At 36.6% G+C, this 22,373-nt stretch overlaps 4 protein-coding genes across 8 annotated transcripts in view; 3 read left to right on the plus strand and 1 right to left on the minus strand.

Moving 5' to 3' along the window:
- LOC140840075 (long chain acyl-CoA synthetase 1-like) overlaps nt 1–22,373 on the plus strand; it is a 69,517-nt gene that overhangs the window by 79 nt on the left and 47,065 nt on the right. The gene's annotated exons all lie outside the window — the stretch shown is intronic.
- On the plus strand, nt 869–7,835 carry LOC140840067 (protein transport protein SEC23 A). Of its 4 annotated transcripts, none has more exons than XM_073207166.1 (6): nt 869–1,099; nt 1,170–1,958; nt 2,334–4,154; nt 5,828–5,944; nt 7,213–7,284; nt 7,432–7,835. In XM_073207166.1, the coding sequence occupies exons 2-6, from the start codon at nt 1,473–1,475 to the stop codon at nt 7,567–7,569; spliced, it is 2,634 nt and encodes an 877-aa protein (XP_073063267.1). In that variant the 5' UTR covers nt 869–1,099; nt 1,170–1,472; the 3' UTR covers nt 7,570–7,835. The 4 variants fall into 4 exon arrangements, with proteins under 4 accessions (XP_073063267.1, XP_073063268.1, XP_073063266.1 ...); XM_073207167.1 differs by having other exon boundaries at nt 1,223–1,958; XM_073207165.1 differs by having other exon boundaries at nt 1,262–1,958.
- Nucleotides 9,700–18,621, plus strand: LOC140840068 (protein translocase subunit SecA, chloroplastic). 2 transcript variants are annotated; one of them, XM_073207169.1, is made up of 20 exons: nt 9,700–10,245; nt 10,518–10,590; nt 10,818–11,024; nt 11,559–11,661; nt 11,776–11,956; nt 12,279–12,497; nt 12,835–12,948; nt 13,059–13,172; nt 13,455–13,622; nt 13,726–13,901; nt 14,306–14,372; nt 14,441–14,587; nt 14,712–14,807; nt 16,194–16,262; nt 16,391–16,492; nt 16,569–16,820; nt 16,911–16,978; nt 17,306–17,423; nt 17,567–17,806; nt 17,939–18,621. In XM_073207169.1, exons 1-20 carry the CDS (start codon nt 9,829–9,831, stop codon nt 18,050–18,052), a joined length of 3,045 nt encoding a protein of 1,014 aa, XP_073063270.1. In that variant the 5' UTR covers nt 9,700–9,828; the 3' UTR covers nt 18,053–18,621. The 2 variants fall into 2 exon arrangements, with proteins under 2 accessions (XP_073063270.1, XP_073063271.1); XM_073207170.1 differs by having other exon boundaries at nt 10,081–10,245; nt 10,671–11,024.
- LOC140840069 (protein S-acyltransferase 18) lies at nt 18,624–21,443 on the minus strand. Its single transcript, XM_073207171.1, has 9 exons — nt 21,303–21,443; nt 20,995–21,108; nt 20,551–20,892; nt 20,395–20,463; nt 20,247–20,318; nt 20,033–20,161; nt 19,877–19,957; nt 19,532–19,720; nt 18,624–19,447 (listed from the first exon to the last, which is right to left on the minus strand). Exons 1-9 carry the CDS (start codon nt 21,366–21,368, stop codon nt 18,917–18,919), a joined length of 1,593 nt encoding a protein of 530 aa, XP_073063272.1. The 5' UTR covers nt 21,369–21,443; the 3' UTR covers nt 18,624–18,916.

Genomic DNA, 22,373 nt, shown 5'->3' on the forward strand with positions numbered 1-22,373 from the left:
TGCAATTTTACCTCTTGAAAAGACTAGACTAAAAATGGAAGTAGTGATACGCAGATGTGAGATTTGATGATACAGTTAAGTATTAACAATGACCGAGATCGAGAAATCAATCCATCTTTATTAATCTATGATCTTTCTCTAGATATTTTAATGTAGGATTTTGGTTACATCCCAACACTGTTGGTGAGATATAAATCAACTATTTTAAGATGATGATGTACATGTGATAATCTGGATAAAAATTTGTGTGAGGCGGCCTCACGAGTCGTATATTTTGAGAGAGATATCTTATTCGAGTCATCTATGAGAAAATATTATTTTTTATGTTAAAGAGTATTATTTTTTATTATGAATATCGATAGAATTGACCGTCTCACAGATAAAGATTCATGAAACCATCTCACAAAAGACCTAATCGATAATACGATGGATCACGTGATCCCAAACCCTTAAAGATTGTTGGATATGATGAATTTTTGTAATTACTATGAACATAATGAAAAATCTCTCGTTATTTTTAGAGTATTTCTCAAATAATATATCAATTAAAGTCGTTGATTTATGAGGAAGTTGATGAAAAATCTATAATCAAAACATTTTTTTAGGTTCACTTTCTATCCACAAAATTGTGGTACTATGTCATAAAAAATGTGGTATACTTCATGTTGAAATGTGATACACTTCAAGTAAAAATATGATACAAAAAAGTACTCAAAAACTGAACACAAAAAAATCGATGGTCGGAGACTGAAGACCAATTTCCCGTTGATTTTGTCCCTCACTAGCAGCATCGAATTTATATATGGTCCTCGATTTTCTCATTTGAGAGTTGACAACAGGAAGTAAATGTTCAAACATGGAATTTCCCTGGATGGCGTGGACCGTGTGTCGTATCAACGGCCAATCAATTGCTTAGTTATTGCCAGCTTGTCCTGAGACCTCCACGCGCCAACAATCTCCCGTGGAAACACGCGCAGAAGAACCCCAGTTGATGAAGCACATGATTTTAGATCCTCGCACCCAACGCAACCGAAACAAATTATACGATCGAATTGTGGCAACGGGATCTCTTGTTCTTTCAAAGTATTCGCGAATCGAGGTATGTCTGTTTCGATTTGAATGTCGTAAATATTTTCCTGTTTATGGAATGACATGTTTTTTTTTATCAGCTCCTCCTCGTCTGAATTACCTACCAGACTCGCTGTTTACTGTTCTTACCCAGATTCAACAGCTGATCGCTAGTTGAATATTTTTCAATCAGGGCTAGATCGTGACAGTTCTTGCCTTTTTTTGGTTGAATACTTGAGTATTGGCTGATGTTGAGATTGTTTGAAGAATCGTTCGTTGTACATTTGAATTGTGTTTCAGTCAATCCCGATTGCTGTTGATTTTCCTCGGTGCGGAGGTCGGTTGGGTGAGGTGAATATTCTTAGATGCAACGAGAGATTAGTTCAATTTAGCACCTTATTTTGATGGCCAATAAACAGCAATCTTCCTCTGTTACCATTTCTACTGACCAGGCCACACCATCACCTCTTCAAGTCCCTGATAGAAAATTTAGTGCCCCTTCGTTTGCCTCGCCCTCATCTTGGTCTCCACCACCAGGACCAGCGTTCCCTCCTCCTCCATTGGCACAGCTAAACCAGGCTCCTTCTCCATCTACAAGGCCTCCTAGATTATTATCTCCAGCAAATGGAATCCGAACTGGAAGCCCTGTTCCTCACATGAGCACTCCACCTGGTCCTCCCGTGTTTTCATCTCCGCTCCAGCCAGCTGCAGTTCCATATAAAACTTCTCCTGCAACTCCTCAGCCCATAGCTTATTCTTCTGGTTCATCTTTTCCATCTTCTTCCACTCCCCATTTTTCAAATGGATCAGTTGAGTTGCATCATCAAATTTCTGATGTTACAGAGGAGCATGACATGGAGTCTCCAAATGTTCTATTCTCAGCCCACAAGGTATTTTTTGCTTTTGTTCTACCATGATATGGAGTCTCCAAATGTTCTATTGCCTACCACTGCACTAATTGAATTTAATCTTTTCCAGATAATTTTTTTATAAGAAACTATAGTGTTTTATTGTGTATTTGATGGATTCATATATTTGAAAGAATTCCTGATGAACTGGAGTTTTTGAAAGAACTGTTACTAATCTATGTATAAGGGGAAACCTGTTGTCTGTTGTGTTATTGTTTCGTCCATAACACCTCACCTTTAGTTATGGAAGAATAATTTGAACGGGACTCTTATTCGAAACTTTGTCTTACTATTCGATACTACTTTAGTTTTTTGCGTAACAGATTATTTGCTCCCCCCTTCTTTTTGATCCTTCAGGTGCTTAAACAGAAGAAGCTAGCCAATGTGCCTAGTTTAGGATTTGGAGCATTAATTTCTCCTGGCAGGGAGGTTTCACCGGGCCCTCAAGTAATACAACGTGATCCCCATCGATGTCACAGTTGTGGATCTTATGCCAATATTTACTGCAACATCTTACTTGAATCAGGTCAGTGGCAATGTGTAATTTGCCGGAGTCTGAATGGAAGTGGAGGGGAATACATAGCTCAAACCAAGGAAGAACTCCGAAATTTACCCGAACTATCTTCCCCTCTTGTCGATTATGTGCAGACAGGGAACAAGAGACCTGGTTACATTCCATTGTCTGAATCTAGAACATCAGCTCCTGTAGTTCTAGTGATAGACGAGTGCTTAGATGAACAACACTTGCAGCATCTTCAGAGCTCCCTGCACGCATTTGTAGATTCCTTACCACCAACTACTAGACTTGGAATTGTGCTTTATGGTCGTGCAGTTTCAGTGTATGATTTCTCTGAAGAATCCATGGCATCTGCCGATGTACTTCCTGGTGGCAAATCACCAAGTGAGGACACCTTGAGAGCGCTGATATATGGGACCGGAATATACTTAGCACCAATTCATGCTTCTCTTCCCACTGCGCATGCCATTTTTTCATCATTGAGGGCATATAAATTGAATTTGCCTGAAGCTTCTAGAGACCGTTGCTTAGGTACTGCAGTGGAGGTTGCCCTGGCAATAATTCAAGGGCCATCAGCTGAAGTGTCAAGAGGTGTTATTAAAAGGCCAGGTGGAAGTAGCAGGATAATTGTGTGTGCTGGTGGACCAAACACTTATGGCCCAGGGTCAGTTCCTCATTCACTTGGTCATCCAAACTACGCATATATGGAGAAAGTAGCATTGAAGTGGATGGAGAATCTAGGTTGTGAAGCTTATCGTCGCAATACAGTGGTGGACATTCTATGTGCTGGAACATGCCCGGTACGAGTTCCTGTTTTTCTGCCTCTTGCAAAATCTTCTGGAGGTATCCTGATTCTCCATGATGACTTTGGAGAGGCATTTGGTGTGAATTTGCAGAGAGCAGCTATTCGGGCTGCTGGTTCTCATGGTTTATTGGAGATTCGTTGTTCAGATGATATTTTTGTTAGTCAAGTGGTAGGCCCTGGCAAGGAGGCACACAACGATAACCATGAATCATTTAAGAATGACAGTAGTCTTGCTATAAAAATGCTGAGTGTTGAAGAAACACAAACTTTTGCAGTATACATGGAGACCGGGAGAGATATAAAGAGTGATTTTGTCTACTTCCAGTTTATGATTCATTTTTCAAATATTTATCAAGCTGAGATCTCCAGAGTGATTACCATTAGGCTCCCTGCTGTGGATAGTGTTTCAGCATATCTAGAGAGCGTTCAAGATGAAGTGGCTGCTGTTCTTATTGGAAAAAGAACTATTTTGCTAGCGAAAAACTTAAACGGTGCTCTTGATATGCAAGTAACACTTGACGAGAGAATTAAAGATGTTGCAAGTAAGTTCGGTTCCCAAGTGCCAAAGTCCAAATTTTATCGATACCCCAAAGAAATCTCATTATTGCCAGAACACTTGTTCCATCTTAGAAGAGGTCCTTTACTTGGAAGTATACTTGGTCATGACGATGAGTGGTCTGTCTACCGATCTTTGTTCCTCAATGCGTCCTTTGATCTATCACTCCGCATGCTGGCACCTCGATGTCTTATGCATCGGGACGGTGGAACTTTTGAGGAGTTACCAGCTTATGATCTTGCTATGCAGTCTGATGCTGCTGTTGTTCTTGATCACGGGACAGATATCTTCATTTGGTTGGTATGCATTTCTGTCTATCTTTTCTGTACTAAGTTACATTTGGTTTGTCAAACAATTCAATTGTTTTCAACAGCCAGATGTGCTTGGTTTGCAGTACCCCAGAGTGTTTATCACAATTTCTACAGTTTGGCAGCTTGATTACTCATATATCTTTTGTTTTTTACATTCTTCTGTAGTTGCGTCACATGTTTCTCAATTCCAATTTTTCAGACTCGCCGCATTTGAGTAATACATGCGAAGTACAGTTCTGACCTCACATGTTTTGGTGGACATTAAGAATAGGCTTAATTGGGGAACAAAAACAATATCCTACTCTTTGTAGACCTCACCTACACTTGCTACTCTAATGATGTCTCAAATAAGTTATATCAATTTGAGAAATCCTATTTGTTTCATTAATTGAAGCACAGGGAACTGTTGTGCTATTATATTTCTGATTTTTTCCTTCATAATAATAAATGTTTCTGATCTGGTTTTTGTAATCGTGGACGCATAAAATTACTTTTTTCTTGCTGGTATACTTTTTGGTTTAACTTCTTACTGGGGTCTTTATAACAATGACCAATTTTTTTTCCATATGTCAAAGGTTCGTAACACCTTCCTTTTTCTAAATAAATTTTTTACTTGATTGGACTCCAAGGCTATGACAAACCACTGACATTTTATATCCATTTTTTTCATTTATAATAACGGATGTTTTTAATCTGGTTTTTGTCATTGTGAACAAATAAAATAATTTCTTCTTGCAAGCATAGTATTTGGCTTAACTTGTTATCGAGGTCTTTTTGAAAAATGACCAGTCAATTTTATTTGTCCATTCGCGTTGAAGGTAAAAAAAAACCTTCCTTTTTCTAAGATAAAATTTATACTTGATTTTAGCTAGGGATTCCAAGGTTATGACATAAAACTGTCATTTATGAGTAGAAAATGACAAATACTCATTTTTGTTTATCTATATGTGTCGAAGATCTTTAACCCGTCCTTTTTATAAGATAGTATTTTTACTTGATTTTGGTAGCAGATTCCAAGGTTATGAAATGGAACTTTTATTTATTATTACTAGACATCTGCATCTGAAGCATAATGCACTTGCCACTGTTTGTTGGTATTTGAACTACTGATGTTTGTGGTTTATAACTCACCTTTTTTTCCCTCCAACCTCGGTCTGGCTCATAAATATTTGTTGTTTTACATTGGAAATGGACTGTTTACTGTTCTCAAACCTTTTCAACATTCTGACCATAATATTATGTTGTAGACTTGTAACAACAGTGATAATTTGGGTTAACTTAGGCATGGAGGCTGTTTCTGTATGTGGAAAAAGAACATGCACAAGTGTATAAAAAGTTGATCTTTCTTTGGTGATGCTGTGCAAGATTTAGCTTTATGTATGTGGCAGCTAGATCAGATTTGGTGTGTCATATAAATGTGTCCAATATGACTTCAGCGAAAGTGAATTCGATTTCAACAGTGAGTTACTGCTGCTAGCAAATTCAAACCCTTTGTTCTTGTCTACCGTTGCGATAGAGGAGGGATAAAGGAGAGAGTAAATACAACATTGGTGCTATATTTTACTTTTTCAGCCCCATGGAGATTAATATTGGTGATTTATCTTATTTATTTTAACTTAGCATTTTTTTCGTAGACCTTTCTCATCATTAGGCAATGTGCAGGGTGCTGAGCTAGCTGCACAGGAAGGAAAAAGTGCAGCAGCTTTGGCAGCATGTAGGACATTGGCTGAAGAGCTTACTGAGATGAGGTTTCCTGCTCCTAGGATTCTTGCATTCAAGGTAGATATTACCCTTTTTAAAAAAATGAATGATAAATTTACGAGGATGCTAACTTCAAACAAATAGCAAGTAGGGAAGAAGAATATGTGGTAGACCATCTAGTTTAAGATATCGTTTTGTACGATTTTTTTATGATGAATGGAATCTACAGTCTTCGAGGTTTGCAACTGATAAATTCGATCTTTTCACATCCATCTAAATGATTACTTCATTAAATAAATAATAATAAATTTATGGTTTCCTCAGGTTACATTCCACATTCCATTAGTTTATCATGGTAGTGATTTTTGTTGATAGTGGGAGATGAGTAACATTATGTGTCTGGGTCGGGTGGGATTAGATTATTTAAGTTTGATTAATGTGGATTTAATCAAAGTTTGATGAGAATTGATCATCACACACCTCTTTCAACCCTGGAACAATGACCGTTGCCACTTATGCTCATGTTGGCGGTGAATTTTGTGGATAGTGGGGATCCGATAAGTTAGATTTCGGGCCCAGGTGTAGTTATGTGATTTTGGGATAGTTGAATAAGGTAAATTTGGATTCAAATAAAACTTTAATAGAATTAGTTAAGATTATTTAAATCCAAAAAGTCAACATATATGTGTTATATTATGGCTGAATGAGTATTGTTTGACGAGGTTATTTAAGTACGTACGTCTCAGCCTGTTTTGTATATGTGAAATTGAGTTATGGATTTTCCTATTATCACTGTAATCTCTGTTCTTTATCAACGGCAAATGGTCAAATGCAAACTTGTTTAAACCTTGGGAGCATTTGACGTGGTTGCATACTTGATACTTTTTTTTTTTAGAAGAAATTATTTATTAATGATAGAAATAATATTACATATTAAGCGGATGAGTAATCCGCGCCGTCAATTTCCAACGAAAAATAAACATAGCACTACTATCATGCCATTACAAATTTCCAATCCCTAATTAAATCTGAAACAGACAGATGACTGAAATCTTTAACATTAACTGTCCAACTAGCCACCCTGAACTTGATCTTCTCCCAAACTTGGTCATCGTTGTCGCATTCATCATTGAAGATTCGGTTATTTCTCTCTGACAAGATAGACCAAAACGTGCAATGAACCACCAAGTGCCAGAAAGTCATAGTTTTCCTGCTCCAGTTTTCTCTCGGCTCGATAACAAATGAACAGTTGCATACTTGATACTTGATACCTGAAACAGAGGTTTCACTAATGTTGACTGACTGTTCTTAGAATATTTGCGCTGAATACTTCTGATTAATGACAGGAAGGGAGCTCCCAGGCTCGATACTTTGTCTCTCGGCTGATACCAGCACACAAAGACCCACCTTACGAACAGGTTGGTGATGTAAATTTGGTCTTGAATTTATGCCACTTGTATGCTATGTAGTTATGGTCCATCCTCTCATCCAGTGGCAGTAACTTTATCATTGTTGGCTGCCCCTTTGTGAGTGATAAGCCTTCTCTAATTCATTTGCGGATACAGGAAGCAAGATTTCCTCAGCTTCGAACTTTGACTGCGGAACAGCGGACAAAGCTGAAAAGTAGTTTTATTCACTTTGATGATCCGAGCTTCTGCGAGTGGATGCGGAATTTGAAAGTATTGCCACCCGAACCAAGCTGAGAAACTAGTTGAGTCGGAGAGTTAATCATCATACTTTTTGAGTATCCATGTTCTGTCATGGCCTTTGCGGTATCATTTAATCAGTTCCTTTGCATGATGACAGATACTCATTCTCTTAGTACACTTTGATGTTTTTTTCTGTCTTTATGATGAACACAATTGGAGATTGATGCGCGGCTGCTCTTTTGTATATACTTTTTCCGATATTGACCGCCGAAGACATGTATGGATCCCGGATGGTATAATTACGACCCTTTGTGTCGCTATTTTTGGGATTCTCTAATTGAATATTGTAATTTTTGTTTCATCAAAATATAAGAAGGATGGTGATTTCCCAAAACGGGGAAAACTGACCTCCGACGAAATCTTCTGCTACATCATATATTTGCATCTTACGTTAAGATTTACACAAATAGATGTCTCATCTATGTTATTAATAAATTATTAACTATCTTAAATATACGCATTTCTTTCCTTTATTAATTTTTTGATCAATCTCAGTAGGTATACAGTAAAATATGGCATAATGTGGAGTTGATATTTTGAGCTGTTTGGTGCATGGTAATGTCTTAATTGTCTGTAGTCACATTTTGTGGTTGGAACCATAATTTTCAATCTTTTGTGATTTTGTTTTTGGTTTGTTTGAGGGTTTGTCATGGTGAATTGAGGCTACACCTGGCTAGGCTATGATTACTTTAATTACTATCTTAAAAACACGTTTTCAATAGTTAGTTAATACATTAATTACATTTATGAAGACTTCGGAGCAGTACGATTATGTTTTTAGAAACATATTTGTTATCATACATCTCAAATTTTAATAATATATAATTATCTTAATTTTCGAAACGAAGTTACTATATATATTACAAGCAATGAGAGAAAAATATATAATATGGAAATGCTTACGTGAAATTCGTTTGTAATATGATATGGGAGTCTCATGTAAGACGGGTCAATCATACTCATATTCAGAGACGGATTTATGCATGGGCTGTACTGGGATGTAGCCTACTTTTTTTTAGCGACGGTTTTTCAAAAACCGTCGCTAATATTTGCGACGGTTTTAGTAAAACCGTCGCCGATGATCGGCGATGGTTTTAGTTCAAACAGTCGCTATTAGCGACTGTTTTTTGAAAAACCGTGGCTAATAGCGACGGTTGTTTCAAAAACCATCGTACATCAATGTGTTAGTCCAATCAAGTCCCGTCCATTTACAAGGATGAGACCAAATTCATCCCATATCCTCTGATCCGGCCCACCTCAATTCTACAAAATTTCTCTCCCTAGTCCCAAGCTCTTTAGCGACAAAATAGAATTGCTGACTCCCAAAGAAATCGAATTGCTCATCGGCAAGGCAACAATCCAGGTAAGAATCGGCTATACATTTTTTATTTTGTTTTTTATAGCTTCTCTGTGCGTGATTTGTGGTTTCTTGATTGTTTGTTGTTGAGTTGTTGATTGACTATTACTTGTTTATTTGTTTAATAATTATTTTATTATTGTTTAGGATTATAACTTGAACTATTTCAAAATGGAACATTAATCTTGTTTTGACATTACCTGTGTTTACTGCCACTACTGAGCAGGCTTTTTCAACAATGAAGCATGTGAAGACGACACTTCGCAATAAAATGGAGGATGACTTTCTTGCCGATTGTTTGACACTCTATATTGAACGAGATTTACCTAAACATATTGATGTAAATTATATTATTGATGAATTTTATGTTTTAAAATCTCGTAGAGCACAACTTCGTTGAACGATATAATGTAATTTTTTTTTAATAATATATAACTTATCATATTGAGTTCAAGCCCCCCCAACTTCTATTCCTGGATCCGTCCCTGCTCATATTCACAATAAAAAGTAATACTCTTAGTATAAAAAATAATACTTTTTTTTATAACACAAATAAGAGATCCGTCTTACAAATATGACCCATAAGACCATCTCACATAAATTTTTATCGTAATATGGATGGATTAGAATACAATATTTTAAAATAATTTAAAAAAGTATGCTTTACATGTTCGAACTCTGGTTAACCAGTCTACTTCTAGTGGCCAATATTATTATTATTCTTATTATTATTGTTAACGCTTGAAAAAATAAAGCTTTTCCACATAATAAGGTAGCGTGTCTTATCACCCGCGGCCCTTGCTACTCCAACGATTCCTCGACTCTCAGCCTCACACACATTTACTCATAGTATCCACCCACCAATTCTGGGACTGGGTTGGAACCAAGTGGAAGAGATGGCAATGGCACGGCCAGTTGACACGCCGGTGGCGGCAGCCGGTCACCGCTCCTTGGCCACCTTCACTGGTCTTTCTTCCAACTTCACCATCTGCAAGAGGAGCAGTTGGCTTGGAAACTACCCAATCAGATTAACGGGAGGTGGAGGAAGAAGAGCTGAAGTAACAGAAAGAAGAAGTCCGTGTCCCAGGCCGGGCCCCGTCACGACGGCGGCATTGGGTGGACTGTTGAGTGGGATTTTCGGGACAGGCACAGACACCGGCGAGGCCACCCGGAAGCTGTACGCGAGCTCTGTGGCACTTATCAATGAGATGGAGGCCCAGATTTCGTCTCTTTCTGATTCTCAATTGAGGGAGAGGACCTCTGTCTTGCAACAACGCGCTTGCCGCGGTGATCCTTTGGACTCCCTCTTACCTGTACGTACGACAATTGATCATCCTTAGCTTGCTTGTTTTGTCCAAAAAAAGCTAGTCTTGATGGAACAACCACGCACCTCACCCCTTACTCCCCCATAAATCTGATGCGTCGCTCTGAGATCATTCGGTTTGTTGTTCTTTTTACTGTTTCCCCATCTTCTTGAGTACAGCTAGTTATTTTGAAAAAAAGAGAATTCTCGTGTTACTATCACTCGTTATTTATTGGTCAAACTAGTTTTTCTTCTGGGATTAAATAGTGTGTATTCTCGCAGGAAGCATTTTCAGTAGTGAGAGAGGCTTCTAAAAGGGTTTTAGGCCTTCGTCCCTTTGACGTGCAGCTGATCGGTTAGTTCTTTAATTCGAGTCTTATTCCTGTATGAACTCTTTTTCTTGTTGATGGAAGAAATCAAAATTTGTAATTGCAGCTTTATCCCTCACACATTAGCGTCTTGCTTTGAAAGTTGGAAGGAGGGATAAGGAGTCCTGGGAATTTGGATTATTTTCACTTTTCTGTTACAATATTTCAATTAGCTTTACCTATGGAATCTTCTGTTCATTCTTATGTTGCATAGGTGGAATGGTTCTTCACAAAGGCGAAATAGCTGAAATGAAAACAGGAGAAGGAAAGACACTTGTTGCTGTATTGCCTGCTTTTTTAAATGCACTGGCTGGGAAAGGCGTGCATGTTGTTACCGTTAATGACTATTTAGCTCGACGAGATTGTGAATGGGTTGGTCAAGTTTCACGTTTTCTTGGATTGAAGGTTGGCCTAATCCAACGTACGTTTTACTCGCGACTTGCTATCATCACTAGTTGTTGGGAAGTCTCTTTCATTCAAATTCAAGCCAGTGTCATTATTTCTAAGACACCAATGAACATTCTGCTCAAAGGACCGTTAATCTGTTTTTCTTTTGAACTTAAAAGTGTAAAGTTTTGTTTGGTCCTGTTGTGGGAGACTAGAAACTTCTCGTATCCTTTTAACATTCATGAACTTGACATTCTCTTTCTATTCCTTGACTACACATATTCTTTTAACATTCATTAACTGGACATTCTCCATCTCCCCTTCTTTTTCTTGTCTTGTGTGGGCATATATAGGTCAGATGTGGCAAGGGGCTGGCATACTTGGAACAATAACATAGCATTATTTCTTCTCTCTTGTTTTTACATCTTATTAAAGTTCGTGCTGATATATTTGAATTTCAAAATTTTCTGAGAGTGTTTAGTGGATCTCTGATTTATTTGTGTTGATCTGCATTATGGTTCTTAAGAATGAAACTTCTATTTTCTGACAATCATTTAATTTTTGGCAGAAAATATGAGCAGCGAAGAGAGGAGGGAGAACTACTTATGTGACATCACATATGTTACAAATAGTGAGCTGGGATTTGATTACTTGAGAGATAATCTTGCCACGGAATGTGATATTTTTTCTTTTTAAATTTCAATATCATTTCCTGTGCTTTTATATCTTGTATACGTGAATCATGTTATACGTTTATTCTGAAATGACCCCCTTTTGATCATACAGAGTGTTGATGAACTTGTCTTGAGAGGTTTCAATTACTGTGTCATTGACGAGGTTGATTCTATCCTCATTGACGAAGCAAGGACTCCTCTCATCATATCTGGATCTGCTGAAAAACCCAGCGACCGTTACTATAAATCTGCTAAAATAGCCACCGTATTTGAGCGAGATATTCATTACACTGTAAGGTCTAAGGTTCTTTCTGCTTGTAGTTAGGATATCCGTACTTAAAATATTGATTAAATAAACTTTATTTTATTGCATTGAGTGCGCAACTCCCTTCCCAAAATATGATGAACGTTTACCTTATTGGATAATCAATTCATTAGGATTAGCACATAATTTTTTATAAATTTGAATGTATGCTCGGTGTTTTATTTGTTGGAGAGTTTTCTGCATGTAATATTAGTTTGGGATAAAGTTGACACTCTGTGGACAGTGCGCTGTTTATTCTGATGGGCAAGATAACACCTTTTTTCCTTTTCACTATCGTGACTTGTTGCAGGTTGATGAGAAACAAAAAAACGTTTTACTTACAGAACAAGGTTATGCAGATGCAGAAGAAATTCTGGAAGTAAAAGATTTATATGATCCAAGAGAGCAGTGGGCATCATACATATTAAATGCAATCAAAGCCAAGGAACTTTTTCTTAGAGATGTGAACTATATAATCAGAGGGAAGGAAGTTCTTATAGTGGATGAGTTTACTGGCCGAGTAATGCAGGTAAACTTATATTATTTTATTATCGGGTGCTTGGAGGACAAATGAAAGAAGAAACATGATTGTATTTTCATTTATCATCATCATGAATTAGATTTTGTTTTTTTTTTTTTTTTGAAAAACCTTAAACATTCTTTTGAAATCATGTAATATACTATTCTTTGATTAGGTTATTATCTGGCAATATATATTATATATATATTTGGTTTCCAAGTTTAGATATTGAATAAATGCTTGATGGCATTTAAATTTTCAAATGTATCTATATTGTAATAAAAACATTAAGATACCAAAGAAAAAAAAAGAAAGACATCATGAATTAGTTTTAAATTGCTCATAGGGGAGACGCTGGAGTGATGGACTTCATCAAGCAGTTGAAGCAAAAGAAGGACTGCCTATACAAAATGAAACAGTGACCTTGGCTTCTATCAGCTACCAAAACTTTTTTCTACAGGTTAGTGAATCCTCTTGAAAACTAACGTACACTATTATCTATCAGTCAATTGTGGGTTTACTCTTTCAACACTGGAAGATTTTGATGTTTGGCTTAAATGATTGATTTAGTTTCCAAAACTTTGTGGCATGACTGGCACGGCTGCCACCGAAAGCGCAGAGTTTGAGAGCATATACAAACTCAAAGTGACCATTGTTCCAACAAACAAACCCATGATAAGAAAGGTCCTTTTCTTAAGTCTTGCCATCCCCTTGGAATAATGATGCTTCTTATTTTATTTATTTAATCCATTGAATATCTATTGATCGACAAGCAAGTGAAAATGTTGGAGCATATCTCTACTGCAAGAATTTCTGGATTATAAAATGGAATTTATGATAGTTAGACTTTACTAAAGGTTCACCGGTTATTATTATTATTATTATTATTATTATATTTTTATGTTGGTTTTATGTCTTAGAACTCCCTGTTAACTTTTCTCTTCCCCATGCCTTCATACCTCAAAGGATGAGTCAGATGTAGTGTTTAGGGCAACTACAGGGAAATGGCAAGCAGTCATAGTAGAGATATCTCGGATGAACAAAGCAGGCCGGCCAGTGCTCGTGGGAACAACTAGTGTTGAGCAAAGTGATGCCTTATCTGCTCAACTTCGTGAATCTGGAATCCCCCATGAGGTGACTATTTAATACGGCATGTTCTTCTAATCTTGACCTCTTAGTTTTCTTTTATTGTTTTTTTCTCGGTGAAACTTTCTTAAGTTGGAGTATGTCTTTAAAGGTTCTGAATGCAAAACCAGAAAATGTGGAAAGAGAAGCTGAAATTGTGGCTCAGAGTGGCAGACTAGGGGCAGTTACAATCGCAACAAACATGGCTGGTCGTGGTACTGACATAATCCTTGGCGGTAATGCTGAATTTATGGCAAGGTTGAAGTTACGTGAGATGCTGATGCCAAGGTATCTTCGCAGTCTCAACCTTACGCAGTACTCAGGTTCGAAAAATTAGTCTTAGGTGATTTGCATCAGTGTTGCATTTTGGGAGTTTTATGGCTATAATCTTTATTTTAGGTTTTATATTATGTCATTGTACATTTCGAATTGCAAGTATACATACATGTTTGGGGATTCACAAATTAGGCATCAGAATCCTCAAATCATGCCATATAAGGCATTTTATAAATAATTTTTGGATTGGTTGAAATAAATATTTCCGAATTTTGGAACATTGTGTCATGTCCGAAACGAAATCTTTGATGCGTCCACATTCAGGGATATTATCTTGATGTCAGGAGAAGAAGATTTTAAGCACGTGCAAAATGTTGACTTATTTATTGTGTGTGTACATTTTGATAACTGAACAGAGTTGTAAAGCCTGCTGAAGGAGGTTATGTTTCAGTTAAGAAACCTTCTCCGAAGAAGACATGGAAGGTTGGTGTTTGCTTATTTCTTTTTACTAGCATGTTCTCTTGTGCATGATCAAAATCTTGATGTCCCAGGTAAATGAAAGTCTATTTCCATGCACGCTATCCAAAGAGAGCTCTAAACTGGCCGAGGAGGCTGTACAGTTTGCAGTCACAACATGGGGTCAGAGGTCATTGACTGAGCTTGAAGCTGAAGAGCGGTTGTCGTATTCTTGTGAAAAGGTGATTATTTTTTGTTTAAAGTTCCTCTTGCCTGAAAATTATTCAATCTGGTGGTTAGAATGGACATAAGCATATTATGAATAAAATACGTCCAAACTAATCATTTTAACGCTTGAATGTCTAGGGTCCTGTTCAGGACGAAGTCATTTCAAAGCTCCGCATTACTTTTCTTGACATTGTCCGGGAGTATAAGGTTTACACCGAAGAAGAGAGGGAGAAGGTAATTGGTTCTCAGCAGATTCATTTCTTATGTTAAGTAACAGCTGTTATTCTCAATGGAATGATTTTGTTATTGTCTTGTGTATCTTTTTTGAGTCCTACCCTACTCTCTTTCCAATTTTGGTCTGGTAGCATATGATCCGTTGAATACAACTGGCCAGCTATCAGTTAGAACTTGTTCTTTCATCAAAATATTAAATCAGCAGATGCAAGGCCATATCTGTCACTTGCAACAATTTTTAGTTATATGCAGAATAATTGTCAAGTTTATAAAAAAAAGCTATCAAGGTAATGTGTGAGAAATGAGAATTAATTTTGGATGATCTTGGTTTTATATTTGAACTTTGAAGGCAGAGAAACATAATTATGCAAAGAGTTGACGTGTAGAATTTGCATAATATATATTTTACCTGCATTATAATTGGGATATTAGCTCTATTGACCTTATAGTTGGCTTTCCTAGAATAGGTTCTATATGCTTCATATAAACACCTCTTGGATATATGAAAATTATTAAGCCAATTTGTTAATTCACAAGAATGTAGGAAAGAAGAGATAAAGAAAGGGCTCGTGTGGTGTAGGACACGGCTCGGATACCTATCAGGTACATACACCATGTGATATGTCCAAAAATTAAAAGGGGGAAAACCCATTATGGCAGCCACATGTCTATGCGAAGTAGCAGAGGCGTTTGGATATGACAGGATTTTATTATTTTCTGAAAATTTAGGTAAAAAGTTACAAAAATCTACTTTTCAAAATAATTTCTTTTTGTCTGTATGTCTTGAATGATGATTTAAATTTTAATTATCGAAATAGCTATGCATCTAATATTTTTTTATGTGTTTGATTTATTTGACTATGCTCTCAATTTTAAATTTGTGTGCTTAAATGTATTATATTGTTATATTTGTCATGCTATGTTCTCAATGTTTTAAATATCAGTGTTGTTGCGTCTTTGTCTGTGTTTTTTGTGCTGCTGTGTTTGTGCTCAAGCAGCACAAGAGACACCATCTGAGCCCAACAACTAAGACGGGGTCTTCTGATGCACCTAAACGAATGCACCTAACTGAATTTGCAATTAATATGCATAAATGATGGACATCACATTAGCATGAGAAACCTTAGAAGAAATGGAGTACAAGATTCAGTCCATTAAAATTAAAAAAATGCATAACATGATTAATGATATGACTTCATTTATTAAAAACCTTTTTTTTCCAAATTACCAGCTGCTTAGCACAGTGCTGTACGCATAACGTAAGGAAATGCTGAAGTCTCAGCTTGTAACCCTGAATCATAAACAAAAATAACATTTACAATCCTGGGAAAACTTTATCTTTCCTCCAACCATGTTGTAATGGAATTTTCCCATTTTGATGATCAGGTTGTGTCAGCGGGTGGGCTTCATGTTGTGGGTACGGAGCGTCATGAGTCACGCCGAATTGACAATCAGGTTTGGTTCTTTCATTTTGATGAGTTCAGTCATGGTGACGAATTACCACAAACTTTTGTGCTAATTTTAACTTAGTTGTTTAATTTGGCTTCTATATTTTCTACTTTATCATGTTATTTGTTGTGCAGCTGCGTGGCCGTAGTGGCCGACAAGGAGACCCTGGAAGTTCCCGGTTTTTTCTTAGTCTTGAAGATAACATCTTTCGCATATTTGGTGGAGATAGAATTCAGGTTCTTTTTTTCTTCAAGCTTATCACTGTTGACCAGGAAGTTGCTGTGAAGAGTCTGACACTATTCTGGTATGTAGGGCTTGATGAGAGCTTTTAGAGTTGAAGATTTACCAATTGAATCCAAGATGCTGACAAAAGCACTGGATGAAGCTCAGAGAAAAGTGGAAAATTACTTTTTTGACATTAGAAAGCAATTGTTTGAATATGATGAGGTTTTGAACAGTCAAAGAGATAGGGTATACACTGAGAGAAGAAGAGCATTGGAGTCCGACGATCTCCAATTTCTCCTTGTCGAATATGCTGAGTTAACAATGGACGATATACTGGAGGTGTGATTAACTGTTTAACTTTGATCTGACTTTTACCTTTTATACAATTCAACCAGCGGCAGTAACTTTTTTATTTTAACAACTTCATAGGCAAATATTGATTCTGATGCTCCAAGAGAGAGCTGGAATTTTGAGAAGCTTGCTGCAAAACTTCAACAGTAAGCTTCATACTACCGTTATGTTAGAGTATTTCTAATTTGTATGCAATATGCATCACTTTGAAATTTTAGTCTCACCTACTTGCTCTGACAAGAATAATTATTTATTCATTCTTATGATCAGTTACTGCCTGTCGTAACCTGGTTTCATATTATGCGAAACATGTATGGCTTTGTTGTGCTGATATTCTATTGTATGATTAAATTCACAAGGTATGATCACTAAGGGTATTAACTTCTTCGATCTTCCTTGGGCTTTAGTAATTTGTTCAGGAATAATTAACAGAACTGTTGTTATTTTTTGACTTGTTTATATTTCATTTGTAGATATTGCTATCTTTTGAATGATTTGACCCCTGAATTATTCGGAGCTAATTGCTCCAATTATGATGAATTAAAAGAATACCTTCACCTTCGTGGACGTGAAGCATATATGCAGAAACGGGTAAGTAATTTGCAGTATCACTTTGTGTGAAGTGTTTCTATATTCATTTATGCACACCAGGTTGAATAGCTATACTGGCCAAATGTAAACACATGATATCGAATTATCGGTTATGGATTATTATTTCTTTCTACTTATACCAGGAAATAGTGGAGAAAGAAGCTCCTGGTTTGATGAAAGAAGCAGAAAAGTTCCTTATATTGTCCAACATAGATCGCTTATGGAAGGAACACTTGCAAGCACTCAAATTTGTACAGCAGGCTGTAGGTTTGCGGGGATATGCGCAGAGAGATCCACTTATCGAGTACAAACTTGAGGGCTACAATCTTTTCATAGAGATGATGGCGCGTATAAGAAGAAATGTTATATATGCTATTTACCAGGTATAGAATTCAACACTACTTTATTTTTTTTTACTGGAGATTTTGATTCAGTTTTTCCATCGACTTGCATTTCAATCTCGATTTCCACACTTGCTGAAACAATGTCATTATGTTCTTTTGCACATCCCTCAGTTCCAGCCAGTTTTGGTGAAGCAGAAAAATGAACAACGTTCTGAAGGTGTTAAATCTGATGCTAAGAATCATGATGATACGAATCCAGTCGTCACTTCCATGCCCTCTTCCTAATATTTGGGTCAATGGGCAGGCAATCAAATGAATACCTTGTCTTGTGGATTAACGAATCCTGAATTGTAAATGCCATTCTTCTGGAGGGTAAGCCGTACCATTTGGTAGTAAGGTGGTCAATTGTGGATTGTGTCAGGAATTGTATCAATGCGGTTGAGATACAATGGGATCTAAAATATCAATGAAAGGAAACACTGTATCTTCTGCTTTAGTTCTTGTTGAGGCGGCAGATTAGTCATGTCATTTGGGGACTCATCTGAGAAGGCGAGTGAGTTCAAGGCCGCTTGTGGGAAAGACTTCTTTTACTCTGGCATCAACATGAACCTGAATGCCTACTTTATACCTTCTCATATTTCATAATGCTAAAGAATAATTCGAGTTCTACATTGCTTTAAAACTGTATAAGAATGTTTTGTTCATCTTTTTGTCTGGAAAATAGGAGGTTGAATGTCATTTGAACAGAAATGCTAAAACTGATGTAGGCTTGGTTCTATTAATTCACACGAGAAATTGTCAGACGCACAGATGTTTGTTTAAATATATATTAAATTTCTTTGCCGAAAAAGAAATCTATGAAATTTCTGAGTGTGCACTAAAACTCGTAGCAAGTAAGCAAGCATGTACAATCAATGTACCTAGTAATGCCCTTTTTGCCTTGTGTGAAGCGCCAAAGGGCGTTTTTCTACACGCCTGATGATACCAATTACATGATTTAAATGTACCGAGTAAAAGAGAAACATCTGTGTGAGATATTTAATCAATATCTTCCATATAAAATAGAACTAGAAGCAAGTATAAATAAAAAAATATAGATTTTCTCCAAGGCTGAGAGGAGAGCTATATTTGTAATGTTTGTTTCTCCTGTCATCTAGGAGAAGCCTCGGGACCATCACTCCTTAAAACTGAGCACAAGACCTGCCTGGATATATAGCTTTCCATTTCTCTGGAGACTTGAGTCAACTTCAGATCAAAACCGCTTCTATAGTTGTGCTTTGGTGATGGTCCACCAGCACCACCAGAACCGGGTTGCTGTGTTGGGGAACATGAAAGTCGTTTTCTTGGACTTGAAAACTGTCTGGGTGAGTTTAAAAACCTTCCTTTTGAAACGAGAGGCAGAGGCATCAGGCTTAACACTCCTGCATCTTTGTTATCTGCTTTCACAAGTGGTCCACTTTTTATTTCTAGAGGCAAGGGCTTAAGTGAATCACTTTTTAGAGTTAAGGGCTTGTGCTTCAGTTGTCTTTCCCTTGCCTTGTCAGCTGCAAGTATAGCTTTATCTCGACTCAGTTTTATTAGTTTCCAGGGGTCAATGCTTGCTCGGAAACCTTTCTTTTTGTTCAAGATGGACAATGATTCTGGTTCATCATCAACCTTTATGGACAATTTTTGTGGGTTCTGGAAATTAAGCCAAAATTATGTACTTCATCTCAGTAAATCACTATGTAATAGGAAAAGATGAATACAACCTACTACATGTACCTGATTTATCCTTCCACCTTTGTGTATCATTCGTGATAGAAATGAAGGCTTTTCGGGTGAATCGTATTCAATACTCTCATCAGATGAAAAGTCTGAATCGGAAGCTGAATCCGAATCTTCAAGTGACTCAAGTTCTACAAGTTGGTTCTCTTCTTTCATGGCGAGAATGTAATCATAAGTCGATATTCCCTGTCAAGAATGGTGGCATTAATCTTGAATTATCTATCCCATTACTTGATCAAACTGTTTCCCCATGGAACAGTATTAATAAATTAATACGACCAAAGTCTGTTACAAGATCTCTTTTTTAGTTATATAAGGATGCATATATTGCTTTTGCTGTACCTTTCGGATTAGAACTAGATGGAAGAAAAAAAGTTGCCCCAATGCAACCGTGCTATAGGCCGTCACCAAAACCAATAAAATCTGTAATTCAATAACTGAGTTAAAAGTACTTGAGGAGGGGTGTGGTGTCTAAAAGGGAATCTATGAGAAAATTACTGATGCCGCTGCAAGAACTCCTCTAGGGAAGTTCTCATAGTGTCTTCTCTTCAACTCTTGTTCCATCCCTTTGCTATCAGAAAAGCACCTGACAAATACCACAATCGCAGTTCCCCCTTCCACGGTAAGCTGCAGCAACATAGCTAGCACATCATCTCGAGAATGTTAATGAATTGAATAAAATGTTTAGCGCTTGATCAGGAAGTTAACTAACCATTATCAAGACAAAAGTCATCAAAAGAATGAAGGCCGAGTAATTCTTTTTCCCAACACAATTGTTCAGCCACTGAAACAACCCAAATGAGAAAATTACTAATGTATCTATTGATGGGATAAAGAGAGTAAGATAATTTGTCTGATACCCTGCAGTGGTGATCGAATCCTTCGACACACCGGTTGCAAGTCCTGCAATGTTTGCTGTACTTGTTAACCTGATAGGGGGAATAATGACTGTCAGGATTAATTTGAAGTATTTTCGGCAACCTTGGCCCAAAAAACCAACTCACAACTAATATCACCTCGAAATCGCAGAGGGAGCAAAACGAGATATCTTCGTCTTTGGGATTTGGTGGAAAAGAATCGTCCTTGAGAACGAGGGGAAATGGGATTAGAGGTTCCAATTGAATTTGGATGCTAGCTTTGCAAGGATCCACATACTTCCTTCTAATGCAAGTCTTCAGGATCTTGCGCTCCATTCTTCTGAAGAATCTCACGAAAATCTTGCTGAAGACATACACATAATTCAGCTCTTGGAACCGGGTAAAATCACCTTTTCTTTTCTTTTTTCTGAATCGAAATCTACTCTTGTCGCTAGGATCAATGCTCGCACACCTCAAAAACAGAAGAGCAACAGAAACTACCTGCAGATATATTATATGAATGAAAAGAAGATATTACCATACTATATATATCAAACACATCCCTTTAAATCCTCAGAAAAGCGGAAAAGATATTTGATTTACCGCTACGGAGAAAATAGTTGTAATGGTGATCTCCGCTATTCTGCTGCCTAAGAAAAGTCCCAAAAAGCAGTAAAAAGCCGCGACTAGGAAACAGAAAACCGCTGTTCCCACGAGCTGCAATATATTTCAAGAATCAAAACCCAGCTCAAGAAAAACCACAGATGTTGCATGTATTTCAAAAAATCGAAACAAATCGGTCCACACAAACACAATCGAAACGAAAAATTCCGAGATGTGAGTCATTTGTAAATGCTGAAAGCAGAAGTAGAAGCGATAGTTTCAAAAAGATTTCTGTTGGATACTTGAACCTGTAAAGGGTGGAGTGGGCGTTGCCAGCCATGGCGTCTGGGTGCATCGGAGGAGACGAGCGACATGGAGGATGTCTACTGCTGCTGCAATCTTGATTCTCCTTATTTAGATTCAGCCCAACGGTCGAATGTTCGTTTGAATTTCAAAACCAGAAATTTGCAAGTGCATTATATTCTATAATTCTTTTTATATATTATTTTATTTTTTGTCTCGATAGATCAAAACAGCATATTATTTTATAAAAAAAAAAACATATTAATTTGTCTGATTTGATCAAATATTGCCCCAAACGGTATTCCATTTTAAAATCTGATGTCATAATATGTTTGTTTTATATTAACAAAATTATTCCTCTTCAGAATTTAATACAATATTATGAATAGAATTCTTTTCTAAAAAGAAATAAAAAAAATCATATTGTTTTTTTTATTAGAAATGTTACATTACAAAAGGCTTAATTATATGCTTTAAAAAAAGGTTTGATTCGATTTTTTTAATAGAAAAATATTGCCCATATTGTATTTCCAAAATATAGGTATTTTGTAATAATCAATGCAAATACTTTTCAATTTTCAGGCCTCGTTTTAATCAACAATTTATTTGGAATTTTATCAAATAATATGACAATTTATTTGGTATTTTACAATGTTTAAACTGTTCGATTATTGTTTAATATCCCGTTGTTGTCTAAAATAGATTTAATTAATCGATAAATTTCCGTAAATTTATTATTTAAATGAGCTGCACTTGTTTGGATATTTACAATTTCTTTGGGATTTTCAATTCTTTCTTTACCATTTTAAGTTGGATCTTGACATTATTACACTATAAAAATCCACAAGGCGAAATCCAATTATCAAATATTTTCATTAAATCCAAATCCATCGGTTCAAAATGCAATCCAAAATATGCAAACGTTGAGAAAAATGAAATCACGATATTTTGCCATATATATATATATACAACGATATTTATAACCAATAATATCACGATATTTTACTATTATATCGCACGATTTTGTATTAATATATAGTGATATTTTTATAAATTGAGTTTTTTTATTGAATTTT

The sequence above is a fragment of the Primulina eburnea genome, chromosome 8 (genome assembly GCF_022965805.1).
Source record: "Primulina eburnea isolate SZY01 chromosome 8, ASM2296580v1, whole genome shotgun sequence".
Lineage (NCBI taxonomy): Eukaryota > Viridiplantae > Streptophyta > Magnoliopsida > Lamiales > Gesneriaceae > Primulina > Primulina eburnea.

Coding starts and splice junctions, on each gene's coding strand:
- LOC140840067 (XM_073207166.1), top strand. CDS start 1,473: ATGGCCAATAAACAGCAATCTTCCTCTGTTACCATTTCTACTGACCAG. Junction 1,959..2,333: donor TTCTATTCTCAGCCCACAAG/GTATTTTTTGCT, acceptor TTGATCCTTCAG/GTGCTTAAACAGAAGAAGCT. Junction 7,285..7,431: donor AAGACCCACCTTACGAACAG/GTTGGTGATGTA, acceptor TTGCGGATACAG/GAAGCAAGATTTCCTCAGCT.
- LOC140840069 (XM_073207171.1), bottom strand. CDS start 21,368: ATGTCGCTCGTCTCCTCCGATGCACCCAGACGCCATGGCTGGCAACGC. Junction 20,319..20,394: donor GATTCGATCACCACTGCAGG/GTATCAGACAAA, acceptor GGGTTGTTTCAG/TGGCTGAACAATTGTGTTGG. Junction 19,721..19,876: donor ATCTAGTTCTAATCCGAAAG/GTACAGCAAAAG, acceptor CATTCTTGACAG/GGAATATCGACTTATGATTA.
- LOC140840068 (XM_073207169.1), top strand. CDS start 9,829: ATGGCAATGGCACGGCCAGTTGACACGCCGGTGGCGGCAGCCGGTCAC. Junction 12,498..12,834: donor TTACTGGCCGAGTAATGCAG/GTAAACTTATAT, acceptor AATTGCTCATAG/GGGAGACGCTGGAGTGATGG. Junction 17,424..17,566: donor AAGCATATATGCAGAAACGG/GTAAGTAATTTG, acceptor TACTTATACCAG/GAAATAGTGGAGAAAGAAGC.